The sequence below is a fragment of the Salvelinus namaycush genome, chromosome 19 (genome assembly GCF_016432855.1).
Source record: "Salvelinus namaycush isolate Seneca chromosome 19, SaNama_1.0, whole genome shotgun sequence".
Classification (NCBI taxonomy): Eukaryota; Metazoa; Chordata; class Actinopteri; order Salmoniformes; family Salmonidae; genus Salvelinus; species Salvelinus namaycush.
In genome coordinates this window covers 6,653,894-6,673,814 of record NC_052325.1, presented here as the reverse complement: position 1 = coordinate 6,673,814, position 19,921 = coordinate 6,653,894, and the positions used below count along the sequence as shown (strand labels likewise).

General features: G+C 45.5%; 1 protein-coding gene across 1 annotated transcript in view; it reads left to right on the top strand.

Moving 5' to 3' along the window:
- Nucleotides 1-19,921, top strand: part of LOC120064106 (trafficking protein particle complex subunit 10-like) — a 31,293-nt gene that overhangs the window by 7,545 nt on the left and 3,827 nt on the right. Inside the window, exons 4-20 of the mRNA XM_039014457.1 lie at nt 837-1,036; nt 1,484-1,679; nt 3,206-3,317; nt 6,197-6,444; nt 7,883-8,029; nt 8,547-8,661; nt 8,897-8,973; nt 9,306-9,397; nt 9,597-9,737; nt 10,134-10,246; nt 10,612-11,141; nt 11,719-11,860; nt 13,898-14,056; nt 14,556-14,785; nt 16,473-16,573; nt 17,539-17,665; nt 17,858-18,022. Coding sequence (XP_038870385.1) covers nt 837-1,036; nt 1,484-1,679; nt 3,206-3,317; nt 6,197-6,444; nt 7,883-8,029; nt 8,547-8,661; nt 8,897-8,973; nt 9,306-9,397; nt 9,597-9,737; nt 10,134-10,246; nt 10,612-11,141; nt 11,719-11,860; nt 13,898-14,056; nt 14,556-14,785; nt 16,473-16,573; nt 17,539-17,665; nt 17,858-18,022 — 2,895 coding nt within the window. The remainder of the gene's footprint in view (nt 1-836; nt 1,037-1,483; nt 1,680-3,205; nt 3,318-6,196; nt 6,445-7,882; nt 8,030-8,546; nt 8,662-8,896; nt 8,974-9,305; nt 9,398-9,596; nt 9,738-10,133; nt 10,247-10,611; nt 11,142-11,718; nt 11,861-13,897; nt 14,057-14,555; nt 14,786-16,472; nt 16,574-17,538; nt 17,666-17,857; nt 18,023-19,921) is intronic.

Below are 19,921 nucleotides of genomic sequence, written 5' to 3'. Positions count from 1 at the left end.
TTATTAATGTTGTTATTGTTATTATTGTTATTATTAATGTTGTTATTGTTATTATTGTTATTGTTATTATTAATGTTGTTATTGTTATTATTAATGCTGTTATTGTTATTATTGTTATTGTTATTATTAATGTTGTTATTGTTATTATTGTTATTATTAATGTCATTATTAGTATTATTGTTATTATTAGTATTATTAGTGTTATTATTGTTATTATTAATGTTGTTATTGTTATTATTGTTATTGTTATTATTAATGTTGTTATTGTTATTATTGTTATTGTTATTATTAATGTTGTTATTGTTATTATTAATGTTGTTATTGTTATTATTGTTATTGTTATTATTATTGTTGTTATTGCTGTTATTATTGTTGTGGTTGTTGTTATTATAATTATTGTTAATATTGATGTGGTTATTATTGTGATTATTGTTAATATTATTATTATTGTTATTGCTGTTATTATTGTTGTGGTTGTTGTTATTATAATTATTGTTAATATTGATGTGGTTATTGTTGTGATTATTGTTAATATTATTATTATTGTTGTTATTACGGTTATTGTTAATTATAGTGTTATTGCTGGTATTATTGTTTTTATTATTATTGCTGTTGTTATTGTTTATTATTATTATTGTTGTTGTTATGGTTGGTATTATTGTTATTATTATTGTTATTATTATTGTTAATATTATTATTATTGCTGTTATTGTTATTATTATTATTATTATTATTATTATGGGTTCAGAAAGGACTAACCAATGAGTTCTAACAGATTAGAAATTATTTCTAAACAACTTTATGATTGAATAATGAACTGTCAATAAACCCTCTAGGACATAAAGGTGTACAAGGCGTCAGTCAGGGACAACATGATGAGGTGGCAGGGCAACCTGCGGCTCCACGGGTCAGCTGACTGGGTCATCGTTGTCGTGGAGACCAGCGACGCCAAGAAGAAGAACAAGACCAACATCCTGCCTCGCTCCTCCTTAGTGGACAAGATCCGCAACGACTTCTGTAACAAGCAGAATGACCGGTGAGACACACAAGATACAAACAACATGGACACACTTTACAACACAAGATACAAACAAAATGGACGCTGGAAATGAGAAACACAAATAGCCAGAAGAAAGAACTGTTCTGACAGATCAGATACAAATGTCTCCCCTCTCTCTCCTTCTCTCTCCTCTCTCTCTCCTTCTCTCTCCTCTCTCTCTCTCTTTCTCTCTCTCTTTCTCTCTCCTTCTCGCTCTCTTTCTCTCTCCTTCTCTCTCTCCTTCTCTCTCTCTTTTTCTCTCCTCTCTCTCTCTCTCTCTCTCTCTCCTTCTCTCTCCTTCTCTCTCTCTTTTTCTCTCCCCTCTCTCTCTCTTTCTCTCTCCTCTCCTCTCTCTCTCCTTCTCTCTCCTCTCTCTCTCCTTCTCTCTCTCTTTTTCTCTCCTCTCTCTCCTTCTCTCCTTCTCTCTCTCTCTTTCTCACCTAGTTGTGTGGTTCTGTCAGACCCTCTAAAGGATTCGTCCAGGTCTCAGGAGTCGTGGAGTGCCTTCCTGCTGAAGCTGAGGACTCTACTGCTGATGTCCTTCACTCAGAACCTGGGACGCTTCGAGGAGGACATGCGCACCCTCCGGGAGAAACGCAATCAGCCCGGCTGGAGCTTCTGTGACTACTTCATGGTACAGGTAGGTCTGTACCTGCCAGTCTTTGTGTCTCAGGTGAGAGCATGTCTCAGGTGAATCTGGGTTTTATACAGGGAGAAGAGGGTGTGTGTGTGTTTATATATATATATATATATTAGTGTATACACTACCATTCAAAAGTTTGGAGTCACTTAGAAATGTTGTCACGTCCTGACCCTAGTTCTTATGTGTTTTGCTTGTTTTAGTGTTGGTCAGGACGTGAGCTGGGTGGGCATTCTATGTTGTGTGTCTAGTTTGTCTGTTTCTGTGTTCGGCCTAATATGGTTCTCAATCAGAGGCAGCTGTCAATCGTTGTCCCTGATTGAGAATCATATATAGGTGGCTTGTTTTGTGTTGGGATTTTGTGGGTGGTTGTTTCCTGTGTCAGTGTTTGTGCCACACGGGACTGTGACGGTTAGTTCGTTTGTTATTTTGTATAGTGTCTTGTCTTCGTGTATATTCAATCATGGAAACTTACCACGCTGCACATTGGTCCTCCGATCCTTCTCGCCTCTCCTCGTCCGAGGAGGAGGAAGAGCTAGACTGCCGTTACAAATGTCCTTGTTTTTGAAAGAAAAGCACATTTTTTGGTCCATTAAAATAACATATAATTGATCAGAAATACAGTGTAGACATTGTTAATGTTATAAATTACTATTGTAGCTGGAAACAACTGATTTTTAATGGAAAATCTACATAGGCGTACAGAGGCCCATTATCAGCAACCATCACTCCTGTGTTCCAATGGCACGTTGTGTTAGCTAATCCAAGTTTAGCATTTTAAAAGGCTAATTGATTATTAGAAAACCCTTTTGCAATTATGTTAGCACAGCTGAAAGCTGTTGTTCTGATTTAAAGAAGCAATAAAACTGGCCTTAGACTAGTTGAGTATCTGGAGCATTAGCATTTGTGAGTTCGATTACAGGCTCAAAATGTCCAGAAACAAATAACTTTCTTCTGAAACTCACCAGTCTATTCTTGTTCTGAGAAATGAAGGCTATTCCATGTGAGAAATTACCAAGAAACTGAAGATCTGGTCCAACGCTGTGTACTACTCCCTTCACAGAACAGCGCAAACTGGCTCTAACCAGAATAGAAAGAGGAGTGGGAGGCCCCGGTGCACAACTGAGCAAGAGGACGAGTACATTAGAGTGTCTAGTTTGAGAAACAGACGCCTCGCAAGTCCTCAACTGGCAAATTCAGTAAATAGCACCCGCAAAACACCAGTCTCAACGTCAACAGTGAAGAGGCGACTCCGGGATGCTGACCCTCAACTTTTGAACGTGTGTGTGTGTGTGTGTGTGTGTGTGTGTGTGTGTGTGTGTGTGTGTGTGTGTGTGTGTGTGTGTGTGTGTGTGTGTGTGTGTGTGTGTGTGTGTACTAATCAGTTTCTGAACTGTAGGTTTGATCACGTGTGATGTGTTGTGTGTATCTGATCTGTGTTTTGTTGTGTGCAGGAGGAGTTTGCCTTTGTGTTTGAGATGTAGGTTTGATCACGTGTGATGTGTTGTGTGTTTTGTTGTGTGCAGGAGGAGTTGGCCTTTGTGTTTGAGATGCTACAGCAGTGTGAGGATGCCCTGGTCCAGTACGACGAGCTGGACGCGCTCTTCACTCAGTATGTTCTCAACTTCGGGGCTGGAGGTACATGTATAGACACTCCCTCTCACGCTTTAGAATCAAATCAAATGTATTTATATAGCCCTTCTTACATCAGCTGATATCTCAAAGTGCTGTACAGAAACCCAGCCTAAAACCCCAAACAGCAAGCAATGCAGGTTTAGAAGCACGGTGGCTAGGAAAAACTCCCTAGAAAGGCCAAAACCTAGGAAGAAACCTAGAGAGGAACCAGGCTATGAGGGGTGGCCAGTCCTCTTCTGGCTGTGCCGGGTGGAGATTATAACAGAACATGGCCAAGATGTTCAAATGCTCATAAATGACCAGCATGGTCAAATAATAGTAATCACAGTGAACAGGTCAGGGTTCCATAGCCTCAGGCAGAACAGTTGACACTGGAGCAGCAGCACGGCCAGGTGGACTGGGGACAACAAGGAGTCATCATGCCAGGTAGTCCTGAGGCATGGTCCTAGGGCTCAGGTCCTCGGGCTCAGGTATAGGGCTCAGGTATAAGTCATCTAATAAGTGTCTTTGGAAAGTATTCAGACCCCTTGACTTTTTCCACATTTTGTTAGGTTACAATTACAGCCTTATTCTAAAATTGATTAAATTGTTTTTTCCCTCATCAGTCTACACACAATACCCCATCATGACAAAGCAAAATCAGGTTTTTAGACATTTTTTCTAATTTAATAAAAACAAATAACAGATTTGTAACACATTTACACCAGTATTCAGACCCTTTGCTCTGAGACTTGAAATGGAGCTCAGGTGCATCCTGTTTCCATTGATCATCCTTGAGATGTTTCTACAACTTGATTGGAGTCCAGCTGTGGTAAATTCAATTGATTGGACATGATTTGGAAAGGTACACACCTGTCTATATAAGGTCACACAGATGACTATGCATGTCATAGCAAAAACCAAGCCACGAGGTTGAAGGAATTGTCCGTAGAGCTCCGAGACAGGATTGTGTCGAGTTACAAATCTGGGAAGGGTACCAGAAAATGCAGCATTTTTGGTCCACAAGAACACATTGGCCTCCATCATTCTTAAATGGAAGAAGTTTGGAACCACCAAGACTCTTCCTAGAGCTGGCCGCCTGGCCAAACTGAGCAATCGGGGGAGAAGGACCTTGGTCAGGGAGGTGACCAAGTACCCGATGGTCACTCTGACAGAGCTTTAGAGTTCCTCTGTGGAGATGTGATAACCTTCCAGAAGGACAACCATCTCTGCAGTACTCCACCAATCAAGCTTTTATGGTAGAGTGACCAGACGGAAGCCACTCCTCAGTAAAAGGCACATGACAGCCCGCTTGGAGTTTGCCGAAATGTAACTAAAGACTCTCCGACCATGAGAAACGAGATTCTCTGGCCTGAATGACAAGCGTCATCTCTATAGGAAACCTGGCACCATCCCTACGGTGAAGCATGGTGGTGGCAGCATCATGCTTTGGGGATGTAGCAAAAATAATTAAATACGTGTTTTTGCTTTGTCTTTATTAGGTAATGTGTGTAGATTGATGAGGATAAAATGTTTTTAATCCATTTTAGAATAAGGCTGTAACGTTACAAAATGTGGTAAAGTCAAGGGGTCTAAATACTTTCCGAAGGTACTGTATAATATTATATGCCATTCAGCAGACACTTTAATCCTAATCAATTTACAGTCATGCGCGCATACGTTTTACGGACGGGTGGTCCCGGGAATCGAACCCACAATCCTGGCTTTGCAAACACAATGCTCCACCAATTGAGCTAAAGGACCACATAAATATATAGCCACCTCCCGTGTGGTGCAGTGGTCTAAAGCTGTGCCACTAGAGATCCTGGTTCGAGTTCAGGCTCTGTCGCAGCTGGCCGCAACCGGGAGACCCACAATTGGCTCAGCGTCGTCTGGGTAAGGGGAGGGTTTGGCCGGCAGGGATGTCCTTGTCCCATCGCGCTCTAGCGACTCCTGTGACGGGCCGGGCATATGCACGCTGACACGGTCTCCAGGTGTTTCCTCCGACACATTGGTGCGGCTGGCTTCCGGGTTAAGCGGGCATTGTGTCAAGAAGCAGTGCGGCTCGGCTGGGTCGTGTTTCGGAAGACGCACGGCTCTTGACCTTCGCCTCTCCCGAGTCCATACGGGAGTTGCAGCGATGAGACAAGACTGTAACTACCAATTGGCCAACATGAAAAAGGGGTAATAATAAATAAATAAGTGCCACAAACTGCCTCTCACAGAGCGGCACGTCTTGCTCTTCATTGTAATCAGAGGGCTGATATAAATACTATGCATGCCAGTCTCTCTTGGCTAAGAGTTGAGGAGAGACTGACTGCATCACTCCTTTTTATAAGAAACATTAATGTGTTGAAAATCCCAAATTGTTTGCATAGTCAACTTACACACAGCTCTGACACACACACACTTACCCCACCAGACATGCCACCAGGGGTCTTTTCATAGTCCCCAAATCCAGAACAAATTCAAGAAAGTGTACAGTATTATATAGAGCCATTGTTGCATGGAACTCTGTTCCATCTCATATTGCTCAAATAAACAGCAAACCTGGTTTCAATAAATAGATCAAGCAACACCTCACAGCACAATGCCTCTCCCCTATCTGACCTAGATAGTCTACATATCAACACAAACTATGTGTGCCTTTTTTAAAATATTGATGTAGTTCTGTCCTTGAGTTGTTCTTGTCTATTAATGTTCTGTATTATGTCATGCTTCATGTTTTGTGTAGACCCCAGGAAGAGTAGCTGCTGCTTTCGCAACAGCTAATGGGGATCCTAATAAAATACCCCCCCCAAAAAATACCCAAAAAATAACTCAAGCTTTATAATTCAGCGACTCAATAGATTAAAATCAGCATCTAGTTGTGTCTTTCTGCTCGTCTCTGTGTCTGTGTGTAGACGGGGCCAACTGGCTGGGTTCCTTCTGCTCCCCGGTGAAGAGATGGACTGGCTTGCTCCTGCGGCGCCCCATAGACATGGAGAAGAGAGATGGGATCCAGAGCGGGCAGGCTAGCCTGCTGGAGCTACGCAGCTACCTGTTCTGTCGTCAGTGTACCCTGCTCATCTTCCTCCAGAGGCCCTGGGAGGTGACACAAAGAGCCCTGGAGCTGCTGCATAACTGTGTCCAGGAGCTATGCCTGCTGGAGGTACGGTTACTGGGTGGTGATGGGGGAAGGGTTACTGGGTTGTGATGGGGGAAGGGTTACTGGGTGGTGATGGGGGAAGGGTTACTGGGTTGTGATGGGGGAAGGGTTACTGGGTTGTGATGGGGGAAGGGTTACTGGGTTGTAATGGGGGAAGGGTTACTGGGTTGTGATGGGGGAAGGGTTACTGGGTGGTGATGGGGGAAGGGTTACTGGGTTGTGATGGGGGAAGGGTTACTGGGTGGTGATGGGGTACGGTTACTGGGTGGTGATGGGGGAAGGGTTACTGGGTGGTGATGGGGTACGGTTACTGGGTGGTGATGGGGGAAGGGTTACTGGGTGGTGATGGGGGAAGGGTTACTGGGTGGTGATGGGGGAAGGGTTACTGGGTGGTGATGGGGGAAGGGTTACTGGGTGGTGATGGGATACGGTTCCTGGGTGGTGATGGGGGAAGTGTTACTGGGTGGTGATGGGGTATGGTTACTGGTGGTGATGGGGGAAGGGTTACTGGGTGGTGATGGGGGAAGGGTTACTGGGTGGTGATGGGGGAAGGGTTACTGGGTGGTGATGGGATACGGTTCCTGGGTGGTGATGGGGGAAGTGTTACTGGGTGGTGATGGGGGAAGGGTTACTGGGTGGTGATGGGGGAAGGGTTACTGGGTGGTGATGGGGGAAGGGTTACTGGGTTGTGATGGGGTACGGTTACTGGGTGGTGATGGGGGAAGGGTTACTGGGTGGTGATGGGGTACGGTTACTGGGTGGTGATGGGGGAAGGGTTACTGGGTTGTGATGGGGGAAGGGTTACTGGGTGGTGATGGGGGAAGGGTTACTGGGTGGTGATGGGGGAAGGGTTACTGGGTGGTGATGGGGGAAGGGTTACTGGGTGGTGATGGGGTGGAGTTTTCTCGCCGCTTCGGCCTCACTTTTCTGTCTCTCTCTCTCGCTCCTTCGCTGTCTCTCTGTCTCTCTCTCTCGCTCCTTCGCTGTCTCTCTGTCTCTCTCGCTCCTTCGCTGTCTCTGTCTCTCTCACTCGCTCCTTCGCTGTCTCTCTGTCTCTCTCTCGCTCCTTCGCTGTCTCTCTCTGTCTCTCTCTCTCGCTCCTTCGCTGTCTCTCTCTCGCTCCTTCGCTGTCTCTCTCTGTCTCTCGCTCCTTCGCTGTCTCTCTCTCTCTCGCTCCTTCGCTGTCTCTCTGTCTCTCTCTCACTCGCTCCTTCGCTGTCTCTCTCTCTCGCTCCTTCGCTGTCTCTCTGTTTCTCTGTCTCGCTCCTTCGCTGTCTCTCTGTCTCTCTGTCTCTCTCTCGCTCCTTCTCTGTCTCTCTCTCTCTCTCTCTCGCTCCTTCGCTGTCTCTTTCTCTCTCTCTCTTTTTCACAGATGTTTTTTCTCTGTTTAATTACAAGTGTTTTGCAGTGTGCTGTTAGCTAAACTGTTGTTGTTGTGTAGGTGTCTATGCTGGAGGGTGCGTTAGACTGCTGGGTCTTCCTCAGCTGCCTGGAGGTGCTGCACCGTATAGAAGGCTGCTGTGACCAGGCCCAGCTAGAGGCTAATGTCTCCCACACTGTGGGCCTGTGGGCCTATGCTACTGACAAGGTAGGCTTCCTAGCCACTGTGCTTCTGCCTCTGCATTGCTTGCTCTTTGGAGGTTTAGGCTGGGTATCTGTAAAGCACGTTGTGACATCTGCTGATGTAGAAAGGGCTTTATAAAATACATTTTATTTGATTGGTTGAAGGTCGCACAACATTATTATATTCTAACTAATATAAATGTACCTCATAACTACTCACCTTGAACCAAGGCAGGTAGCCTAGCGGGGCGGCAGGTAGCATAGCGGTTAGAGCATTGGGCCAGTAACTGAAAGGTTGCTGGATTGAATCCCCGAGCTGACAAGGTGAAAATCTGTCGTTCTGCCCATGAACAAGGCAGTTAACCCGCTGTTCCCCGGTAGGCTGTCATTGAAAATAAGAATTTGTTCTTAACTGACTTGCCTAGTTAAATAAAGGTAAAATATATTTTTTTAAAGTTCATATTGTTTATTTTCTTAACTTCTTTCAAACCCAACTCTTCCCTCCCTCCCTCCCTCCCTCCCTCCCTCCCTCCCTCTCCCAGCTGAAGTCTCTGGGCTATATGTGTGGTCTGGTGTCAGAGAAGGGTCCGCTGTCTCTGGAGCTGAACCGAACTGTGGACCTGCTGGCTGGACTGGGGGATGAGAAGGCTGAGACTGGTGAGGGGGTGGGGTGTCATTGGGGAGTATACAAATTATAGGCAGGAATAAAACCGTAAACATTTTAATGGGAAACAACATTAGCTCGATATGGGCTCTAAGTAGATTGGCGTTGACGAAGCAGACGGGATGAGATATAGGTTCTGAGCCAAATGCTACAGCAACGTACAGAGCACTCCTCCAGTGGGATCAATTCCTCACTTGTCCTAGTCCTCTTCTCTCCTACCTCTTTCAGTCCACAGCTTGCAGAGCCCTTATAAAAAACTGAAGGAGGCCCTGTCTTCTGTGGAGGCATTTGAGAGACATTATCTTGTAAGTTCAGATATGAATCATGTTGGTTTGTATGTGGTTACAGGCTGTCAGATAAAAGTATGTTGGCTTGATTCATTAAACTAAACGGCATCAATTTATCCCCCTGTGCCTCCCTCCCTCCTTCCTTCCCTCTCTACTCCCTCCCTGCCTCCCTCCCTCCCTCCTTTCCTAATTCCCTCGCTCCATCCCTCCCTGCCTCCCTCCCTCCCTCCTTTCCTAATTCCCTCGCTCCATCCCTCCTTTCTTCCCTCCTTTCCTCTTTCCCTCCATTCCTCTCTCCCTCCTTTCCTCCTTTCCTCCCTCCCTCCCTCCATCCTCTATCTGTCCATCAGGAGTTGTCCCATGCTGCTGTGGAGATGTACAGGGCCATTGGCAGGATGAGGTCAGCGGGGCTCGTTGGGAAGAGCCTGGCTGAGTTCTACATGTAAGAGACCGTGATGGTCATCATTCCACTTCCGCCTGGAAATGTCTTTCTACCGTCTTCTGTCAAGTACAGGACATCTAGTAACTTCATTGTGTGTGTGTGTGTGTGTGTGTGTGTGTGTGTGTGTGTGTGTGTGTGTGTGTGTGTGTGCGTGTGCGTGTGCGTGTATGTGCGTGCGTGCGTGTGTGTGTGCGATAAGGAGGAAGGGTGATCCTGAGCAGGCGGAGAGCTTCTTGCAGAATGCTCTGAGGTCATACGTGTCAGAGGGGTGGAGCCTACTTGTCACTCACACCAGGAAGCAGATGGCCGAGTGCCAGAAACTGCAGGGGAAGACAGAGACGTATCCCCAATCAATGAAACCCCAAAGAGCCAGTAAGGCAGAGGCAGGAGCACAGTGGAAAAACTCCCTGGAAGGCAGGAACCTTCACTGGATGTAATGAGTAGAAAAGTGTAATGCCAAATATGTAAATTGTTGCCATTATGTAATCACTTTGAATGAATGCCATTCACTTTTTCTATATTCAGATTCAGAGAACTTTGATGTCCTCAGAGAGGCAATTCATTTTGCAGGAGTCATAACACACAATTTTGAATAAAAACAAATAAGAAGAAAACTACAACAAATAGCAAAGGGTGTTTACTATAAGCTAGTCTGAAGGACCAATTTATTTTGCATATTGTAGCTCTTGTTCTCATTGCCCATTGGCTGCTTATTTCCTTGACAACCCACCCTTAGCTACCTGCAGACAAGTGCCTTGTTGGCAGGTGATGCCAATCTGACCAATGAGGAAAGGATTCACTTCTGTCAGGAGATCCTGACTTTCGCCAACCAATCAACAGACAGCAAGGGTAAGCAGCCAGTCATAGCAGATTATTTTAGTCAGTCAACATGGTTCAGGTCTACCCCTGTTCCTGGAGAGCTACTCTCCTGTCCTGTAGGTTTTCGCTCCAACCCCATCGCCAAACGTTTTTGAATGTTTGCGGATTAGAAATGCCGTTGATTTCGAGCCGACGTGATTCCTTATTCTACATGTCAGAGAGGCGTGTTTGTTCCACGTAACATATTTCTAACGGAAAGTTCCAGAACGTTGCGTCCTGCTGAACGTGTCAGGTGTGCTAGGTTAGTGTTGGATCCCTGATGTAGATCATTGACACGTTATTATATTTCACCGTGCCCCTGTCTCTCTCTCCCTTCACCTCTTATCCCTCTACAGCCCAGAAGGTGACGCTCAGTATGAGTTCTTTCGCCCAGCTCAAGCAGCTGCAGTTCCGCCCGGCAACAGCCACGGTGCACTCTGGCACCGCCCTGCAGGTGGAGTTGTGTCTGCGCAGCTTGATGCCTGTGGCCGTGCCTCTGGAGCAGCTGGCTGCCAGTGTTCACTTAAACCTGGAGCAGGGAGAGACTAACGGGAAGACCAGGGGGCCACAGAGACGGCCATACCCAGAGACGGTGCTTTTCCCCCTGGGTAACTCCTCAGCGATGCCACCCTCCGCTGCTGGTCCTTCTCCGGAGCTGGAAGAGATCCAGGACTGCAGCCCCTCGGACCCTCGTAGCCTCAACTCCACCGGCATGGTGTGTAAGAACACACACCTGGTCATGCGTCGTCATGACAGCAGCCCGTCACCGGACACGCCCAACCTTGTCAGCCCAGTTCCTGTTGTCATGGATGACGGGGCAAATATGCTAATGAGCGGTGATGTCACTCTGCTGCCGGGCAACAACAGCATTGTCTTCAGTGTACCAGTAAGACCCTTATTATAATGCTGTGATTGTCCTCTTCCACAGGACAGGGCTGTTACTGCAAATATAGGACGTCATTATCACATGAGATTGTAGATTGTCCATTGACTCTTATCTCTCTTTCTCTCTCTCTCTCCCTCTCTCCCCCCCCTCTCTTTCTCCCTCTTGCTCCCTCTCTCTCTCTTGCTCCCTCCCTCTTTCTCCCTCCCCCTCTCTCTCTCACTCCCTCCCTCCCTCTTTCTCCCTCCCCCTCTCTCTCTCGCTCCCTCCCTCTTATTCCCTCCCCCTCTCTCTCTCTCTCTCCCTCCCTCTCTCTCTCCCTCCCTCCCTCTTTCTCTCCCTCCCTCTTTCTCTCCCTCTTTCTCCCTCCCCCTCTCGCTCCCTCTCTCTCTCTCCCTCTTTCTCCCTCCCCCTCTCGCTCCCTCTCTCTCTCCCTCTTTCTCTCCCTCTCTCTCTCCCTCTTTCTCTCCCTCTCTCCCTCCCCCTTTCTCTCCCTCTTTCTCCCTCCCCCTTTCGCTCTCTCTCTCTCCCTCTCTCTCTCTCTCTCTCTCTCTCCCTCCCTCTCTCTCCCCCGGTGTAGAGTCAGGAGCTGGGTACCTATACGTTGCGTCAGCTGTGTGCCACAGTGGGCCAGGTCCAGTTTATCCTCCCTCACATCTCTCCTCTGGTCCACTATGAGGTCTATTCTCAGGAGTCCCAGCTCACTGTGGAGCCCCTAACAGGTCTCTCTCTCTCTCTCTCTCTCTGACACATTTAGTTTGAGTTATTTGCACCAAAGAAAACAAGTGATAGACAACAATACAGATAAAAACGAAATTTAATAAAACGGTATACAGGTATGGTTGGAATCCAAGAGCTTATATGAAAAACAAACCACAAAAAAAATAGATACAAGTACAAAAATAAAAATAGGTTTGTTAAAACAGATTAAACAACTACTAATTGAAAGACTCAAATGTTGTCTATGATACACACAGTTCAAGTTACTGATATAATAACACCTGTACTAGCACACACCTCTAACTTCCTTCTTACTGGACACGGAGACATAAAAATGGTATCCACGAGTTCATCTGACTCTGGGGACGTAGATACAGGGCCTCATTGACAAAATCCAGAAGTATCCCTTTAAGAAACATTTTGCAACAGAATCTGCGGACCCCGGTGGCAAAAAATGTATAAAACCGAAAGCTTACCTTGACTTGGAAGAGTTACAGTGTTGGATAGCCTAGCTTGCTAGCCAACATATATAGCATTCCTCTCTGTTTGAGTCAGGATGTTGAGTAGGCTTAAATGAGCAGTAAGTGAAAGGTAAACTGAGAAAAAAAAGTACCCTCTCCCTCTTTGAGTCAACTACTCACCACATTTTATGCACTGCAGTGCTTATGCTTTCAGTACTAGATTCATTCTCTGATCCTTTGATTGGATGGACAACATGTGAGTTCATGCTGCAAGAGCTCTGATAGGTTGGAGGACGTCCTCTGCAAGTCGTCATAATTACTGTATAGGTCTATGGAAGGGGGTGAGAACCATGAGCCTCCTAGGTTTTGTATTGAAGTCAATGTACCCAGAGGAGGACAGAAGCTGTCTGTCCTCCGGCTATACCATGGTGCCAATAGAACTGTTTGGCCTTAATGACCATCGTTATGTTTGGAGGAAAAAGGGGGAGGCTTGCAAGCCGAAGAACACCATCCCAACCGTGAAGCACGGGGGTGACAGCATCATGTTGTGGGGGTGCTTTGCTGCAGGAGGGACTGAAGACATCAGTCAGGAAGTTAAAGCTTGGTCGCAAATGGGTCTTCCAAATGGACAATGACCCCAAGCATACATCCAAAGTTGTGGCATAATGGCTTAAGGACAACGAAGTCAAGGTATTGGAGTGGCCATCACAAAGCCTTGACCTCAATCCTCAAGAAAATTTGTGGGCAGAACTGAAATTGTTTGCGAGCAAGGAGGCCTACAAACCTGACTCCGTTACACCAGCTCTGTCAGGAGGAATGGGCCAAAATTCATTGTGGGAAGCATGTTGAAGGCTACCCGAAACATTTGACCCAAGTTAAACAATTTAAAGGCAATGCTACCATACACTAATTGAGTGTATGTAAACTTCTGACCCACTGGGAATGTGATGAAATAAATAATTCTCTACTATTATTCTGACATTTCACATTCTTAAAATAAAGTGATGATCCTAACTGACCTAAGACAGATAATTTTTACTAGGATTAAATGTCAGGAATTGTAATAAAAAAAACTGAATTTAAATGTATTTGGCTAAGATGTATGTAAACTTCCAAATTCAACTGTATAAGGACTTTGAAATGATTTATGCGTTATACTTTAACTTTTTCTTTTGATTCTTAAGTATATGTTAAGGATATTTTTGAAATTACATTTACTTTTGAAACTTAAGTATATTTAAAACCAAATACTTTTAGACTTTTACTCAAGTAGTATTTTACTGGGGTACTTTTACTTGAGTCATTTTCTATTAGGGTATCTTTACTTTTACTACAGTTTGGCTTTTGGGTACTTTTTCCACCACTGTCCATACTGTGTTTTCCTTCCTTTCCTCTTAAGTGTGATTTTACCCTTTGTCCTATGATTTTGATATAGGACAATTTCATTGCTGTTTTGTGTAATGCATTTAGTGTTTAAAAAAATATTTATATTGTTTTTGGTGACTGTCATGTATTAAAAATGTTAAATACAATGTTTGAAATGACCATTTTCAAAAACACACACTGTCTCTGTCTCAGACCAGCTGCTGGCAGGCCTCCCCCAGAGGGCAAAGGTCAGGTTGCAGACAGGTCACTACACTGTGAAGAAGGGAGACGCCCTGCAGCTCACTAACATAGATAGCATGCCCATCCTCACCTCCTCCTCCTGCCCTGCTACCATCCTCAACAGCACTGCAGGTCAGAACAGAGGAATCGTGAGAAATTTTCACATATGAAATTCGGTTCCCTGGTTCGGTATCCTGGAGCATTTCTACAACAAAAAAAATGAATTCTAAAAAAAAATAAGTTTTAAAAATAAGGCCTGAAAATAACAGTTTCAGGATGCGATTTGCATAATTCTACACGATGTTATTAGCAAGCTAGTTTGTTTACAATGAACGAAAAGTTACACGCGAATTGCGCTGCCGCGTCACAATACCTGGCACTCGTTTCAGCCAGGGTTCGTTTGCGTTTCACACATGCTTTATGGCTCGGATGAGCGCACTAAATGCTCCAGGATCCGGACATGTGAAAGCACCCTAAGTTGTATCCTGATCCTAGCTGTAGTTTTCTGCTCGTCCGTGTCTTCCTTCTCAACTTAGTTCCGCACCAATCATCCTTCCTCATCCCTCACTGAGTATCTCATTTTTTTTTCTCTCTCTCTTCCTCTGTCCTCACCCTCTCGTCTCCTCTGCAGAGCGTGTGGATGAGAGTGTTCTGTTCATCCAGTCGTCTGACAAAGTGACCTGTATCTCTCTACCTCCCACCCCTCCCTATCACACCCTGGAGTTTCAGCTGGAGGTACTGTGTGTCATCCCTTCTGACCCAGTCCGGCCCGAGAACCAGAGACTCACAAACGGAGAGATACGCCACCGGCCCCGGAGCTACAACCTCCCCGATAACCACATGACCGCCATCAACCAGAGGGTACTGAGATATGTTTGCACAATACATGATCTTGTTAATAGCAATGCAGGATAAATAACGTAGGTAGTGATTTTCAATGACTTTCAGGCTTTGTTATGCATTTCGTCTACAGTCGTGGCCAAAGGTTTTGAGAATGACACAAATAGTTTCCACAAAGTCTGCTGCTTCAGTGTCTTTAGATATTTTTGTCAGATGTTACTATGGAATACTGAAGTATAATTACAAGCATTTCATAAGTGTCAAAGGCTTATATTGACAATTACATGAAGTTGATGCAAAGAGTCAATATTTGCAGTGTTGACCCTTCTTTTTCAAGACCTCTGCAATCCGCCCTGGCATGAGGTCAATTAACATTTCTTGGCCACATCCTGACTGATGGCAGCCCATTCTTGCATAATCAATGCTTGGAGTTTTGCAGAATTTGTGGGTTTTTGTTTGTCCACCCGCCTCTTGAGGTTTGACCACAAGTTCTCAATGGGATTAAGTTCTGGGGAGTTTCCTGGCCATGGACCCAAAATATCGATGTTTTGTTTCCCGAGCCACATAGTTATCACTTTTGCCTTATGGCAAGGTGCTCCATCATGCTGGAAAAGGCATTGTTTGTCACCAAACTGTTCCTGGATGGTTGGGAGAAGTTGCTCTCGGAGGATGTGTTGGTACCATTCTTTATTCATGGCTATGTTCTTAGGCAAAATTGTGAGTGAGCCCACTCCCTTGGCTGAGAAGCAACCCCACACATGAATGGTCTCAGGATGCTTTACTGTTGGCATGACACAGGACTGATGGTAGCGCTCACGTTGTCTTCTCCGGACAAGCTTTTTTCTGTCCCTGATATTTTTCTTGGAGAGAAGTGGCTTCTTTGCTGCCCTTCTTGACACCAGGCCATCCTCCAAAAGACTTCGCCTCACTGTGCGTTCAGATGCACTCACACCTGCCTGCTGCCATTTCTGAGCAACCTCTGTACTGGTAGTGCCCCGATGCCGCAGCTGAATCAACTTTAGGAGATGGTCCTGGCGCTTGCTGGACTTTCTTGGGCGCCCTGACGCCTTCTTCACAACAATTGAACCGCTCTCCTTGAAGTTCTTGATGATCCGATAAGTGGTTGATTTAGGTGCAATCTTACTGGCAGAAATATCCTTGCCTGTGAAGCCCTTTTTGTGCAAAGCAATGATGACAGCACGTGTTTCCTTGCAGGTAACCATGGTTAACAGAGGAAGAACAATGATTCCAAGCACCACCCTCCTTTTGAAGCTTCCAGTCTGTTATTCGAACTCAATGAGCATGACAGAGTGCTCTCCAGCCTTGTACTCATCAACACTCACACCTGTGTTAACGAGAGAATCACTGACATGATGTCAGCTGGTCCTTTTGTGGCAGAGCTGAAATGCAGTGGAAATGTTTTTGGGGATTCAGTTCATTTGCATGGCAAAGAGGGACTTTGCAATTAATTGTAATTCACCTGATCACTCTTCATAACATTCTGGAGTATATGCAAATTGCCATCATACAAACTGAAGCAGCAGACTTTGTGAAAATTAATATTTGCGTCATTCTCAACTTTTGGCCACGACTGTACATTGTCAAGTCAAATATTATTTTTCTTCATTTATAAAGAATTGGATGGCTTATTTTGAATGGAGACAAGTAACATATTCTGTCATTGTCTCTGTCTGTTCTCTGTGCACAGATGTCTATAGACTGTCCCTGGTCCATCTACTCCACTCCAATATCCCTCACCTTCTACATCCCCTTTAAGGCCAAGCACTCACTACTATCAGCAGGGAACAGGTAACCCCTCACTACTGTCAGCAGGGAACAGGTAAACCCTCACTACTGTCAGCAGGGAACAGGTAAACCCTCACTACTATCAGCAGGGAACAGGTAAACCCTCACTACTATCAGCAGGGAACAGGTAAACCCTCACTACTATCAGCAGGGAACAGGTAAACCCTCACTACTGTCAGCAGGGAACAGGTAAACCCTCACTACTGTCAGCAGGGAACAGGTAACCCCTCACTACTATCAGCAGGTAACAGATAAACCCTCACTACTGTCAGCAGGGAACAAGTAAACCCTCACTACTATCAGCAGGGAACAAGTAAACCCTCACTACTATCAGCAGGGAACAGGTAAACCCTCACTACTGTCAGCAGGGAACAGGTAAACCCTCACTACTATCAGCAGGGAACAGGTAACCCCTCACTACTATCAGCAGGGAACAGATAACCCCTCACTACTGTCAGCAGGGAACAGGTAAACCCTCACTACTATCAGCAGGGAACAGGTAAACCCTCACTACTATCAGCAGGGAACAGGTAACCCCTCACTACTGTCAGCAGGGAACAGGTAACCCCTCACTACTGTCAGCAGGGAACAGCTAACCCCTCACTACTGTCAGCAGGGAACAGGTAAACCCTCACTACTGTCAGCAGGGAACAGGTAACCCCTCACTACTGTCAGCAGGGAACAGGTAACCCTCACTACTGTCAGTAGGGAACAGGTAAACCCTCACTACTGTCAGCAGGGAACTGGCAACCCCTCACTACTGTCAGCAGGGAACAGGTAAACCCTCACTACTATCAGCAGGGAACAGGTAAACCCTCACTACTGTCAGCAGGGAACAGGTAACCCGGGGAAAAACAACACCTAGTATTCAAATCTTACCCTACGAGGTCCGGGGTACCGCTGGTTTTCTGTTTGTAGATCTGAAAGAATTTGACCTTTTGACCGCTACCCTTTGACTTGACTCACAGGAAGTACATCCAGGTGTGCCTGCAGAACGTGTCAGATGTGAACTTTCACCTGATGGACCAGAGGCTAACAGAGAAACATCGTGAGTCCTCTCTGGAGCTGCAGTCCCTCAACACTAAAGCACAACAGGTAACTTAACAATGAGCCATCATAAGAACCATACATCTGACAAGTCTTAATATCAGCAATATTCCAATAGCCCTATTTTCATCACAGATTTAAGATCTTCACTTTTGTAACTTTCACTTGATGTAAGGTGGTTCTCTCTCTATATATAGTTGGTGTACAGTAAGCAGTGTGTGGTTCTTTCTCTGTATATAGTTGGTGTACAGTAAGCAGAGTCTGTACTACGTATGGGATGTGAGGTGGAAGGAAAACATGCCACTCTGTCTACAGTGTGTGTTCTCTGCCAGCTTCTCTTCTGCTTCTGAGGAAGTGTCAGCCTTCAAACCCTACCACTACGCGTTTCAACTGGAGAGAGTGACAGTGAGTAGCCTAATGTACCTGGTACCTACCTGATCCTGTCAGCTTAAAGGCCCAGTGCAGTCAAAGTTCTGTTTTACCTGTGTTTTGTATCATATTGTACAACAGCTGATGAAACTAACACTGTAAAAGTGTGAAACATTTTCATCAGTGTTTATTTCCTGGTCATTTCTGATTGAAAATACAATCTACACAGGTCCTACTAATCAGCAGATTTGCATGGGTGGAGTTTTGGTATGCCTGGCGACATCACCAGGCCATGTAAGTTAATAGACCAATAACAGAGTTTCAAACCTCTCCACTAATAACAGCTAGTTTTCAGGTTCCATATCCCTCCCATTAGGCTCGTCCAATTATGCCCCTCATTTAGACCACTCCCAGACAGTCATAGCAAAATTATTGCTTTAGCTTTTTGCTAAACAGCTACTTTTGTTTCTTTTTTTACAATTTTTACTGTGTTCTACCCTACACCTGTGTTCCACTCTACACCTGTGTTTCACTCTACACCTGTGTTTCACTCTACGTCTGTGTTCCACTCTACGTCTGTGTTCCACTCTACACCTGTGTTTCACTCTACACCTGTGTTTCACTCTACACCTGTGTTTCACTCTACGTCTGTGTTCCACTCTACACCTGTGTTTCACTCTACACCTGTGTTCCACTCTACGTCTGTGTTTCACTCTACGTCTGTGTTCCACTCTACACCTGTGTTCCACTCTACACCTGTGTTCCACTCTACACCTGTGTTCCACTCTACACCTGTGTTCCACTCTACACCTGTGTTCCACTCTACACCTGTGTTTCACTCTACACCTGTGTTTCACTCTACACCTGTGTTCCACTCTACACCTGTGTTCCACTCTACACCTGTGTTCCACTCTACACCTGTGTTCCACTCTACGTCTGTGTTTCACTCTACGTCTGTGTTTCACTCTACGTCTGTGTTTCACTCTACGCCTGTGTTTCACTCTACACCTGTGTTCTACCCTACTGTGTTCCACTCTACGTCTGTGTTTCACTCTACACCTGTGTTCCACTCTACACCTGTGTTCCACTCTACGTCTGTGTTTCACTCTACGTCTGTGTTCTACCCTACTGTGTTCCACTCTACACCTGTGTTCCACTCTACACCTGTGTTCCACTCTACACCTGTGTTTCACTCTACATCTGTGTTCCACTCTACACCTGTGTTCCACTCTACACCTGTGTTCCACTCTACACCTGTGTTTCACTCTACACCTGTGTTTCACTCTACACCTGTGTTTCACTCTACACCTGTGTTCCACTCTACACCTGTGTTTCACTCTACACCTGTGTTCTACTCTACATCTGTGTTTCACTCTACACCTGTGTTTCACTCTACACCTGTGTTCCACTCTACACCTGTGTTTCACTCTACACCTGTGTTTCACTCTACATCTGTGTTCCACTCTACACCTGTGTTTCACTCTACACCTGTGTTTCACTCTACGTCTGTGTTCCACTCTACACCTGTGTTCCACTCTACACCTGTGTTTCACTCTACATCTGTGTTCCACTCTACATCTGTGTTTCACTCTACACCTGTGTTCCACTCTACGTCTGTGTTTCACTCTACGTCTGTGTTCCACTCTACACCTGTGTTCCACTCTACACCTGTGTTCCACTCTACACCTGTGTTTCACTCTACACCTGTGTTCCACTCTACACCTGTGTTCCACTCTACACCTGTGTTTCACTCTACACCTGTGTTCCACTCTACACCTGTGTTCCACTCTACACCTGTGTTCCACTCTACACCTGTGTTCTACCCTACTGTGTTCCACTCTACGTCTGTGTTTCACTCTACACCTGTGTTCCACTCTACACCTGTGTTTCACTCTACGCCTGTGTTCCACTCTACACCTGTGTTCCACTCTACAC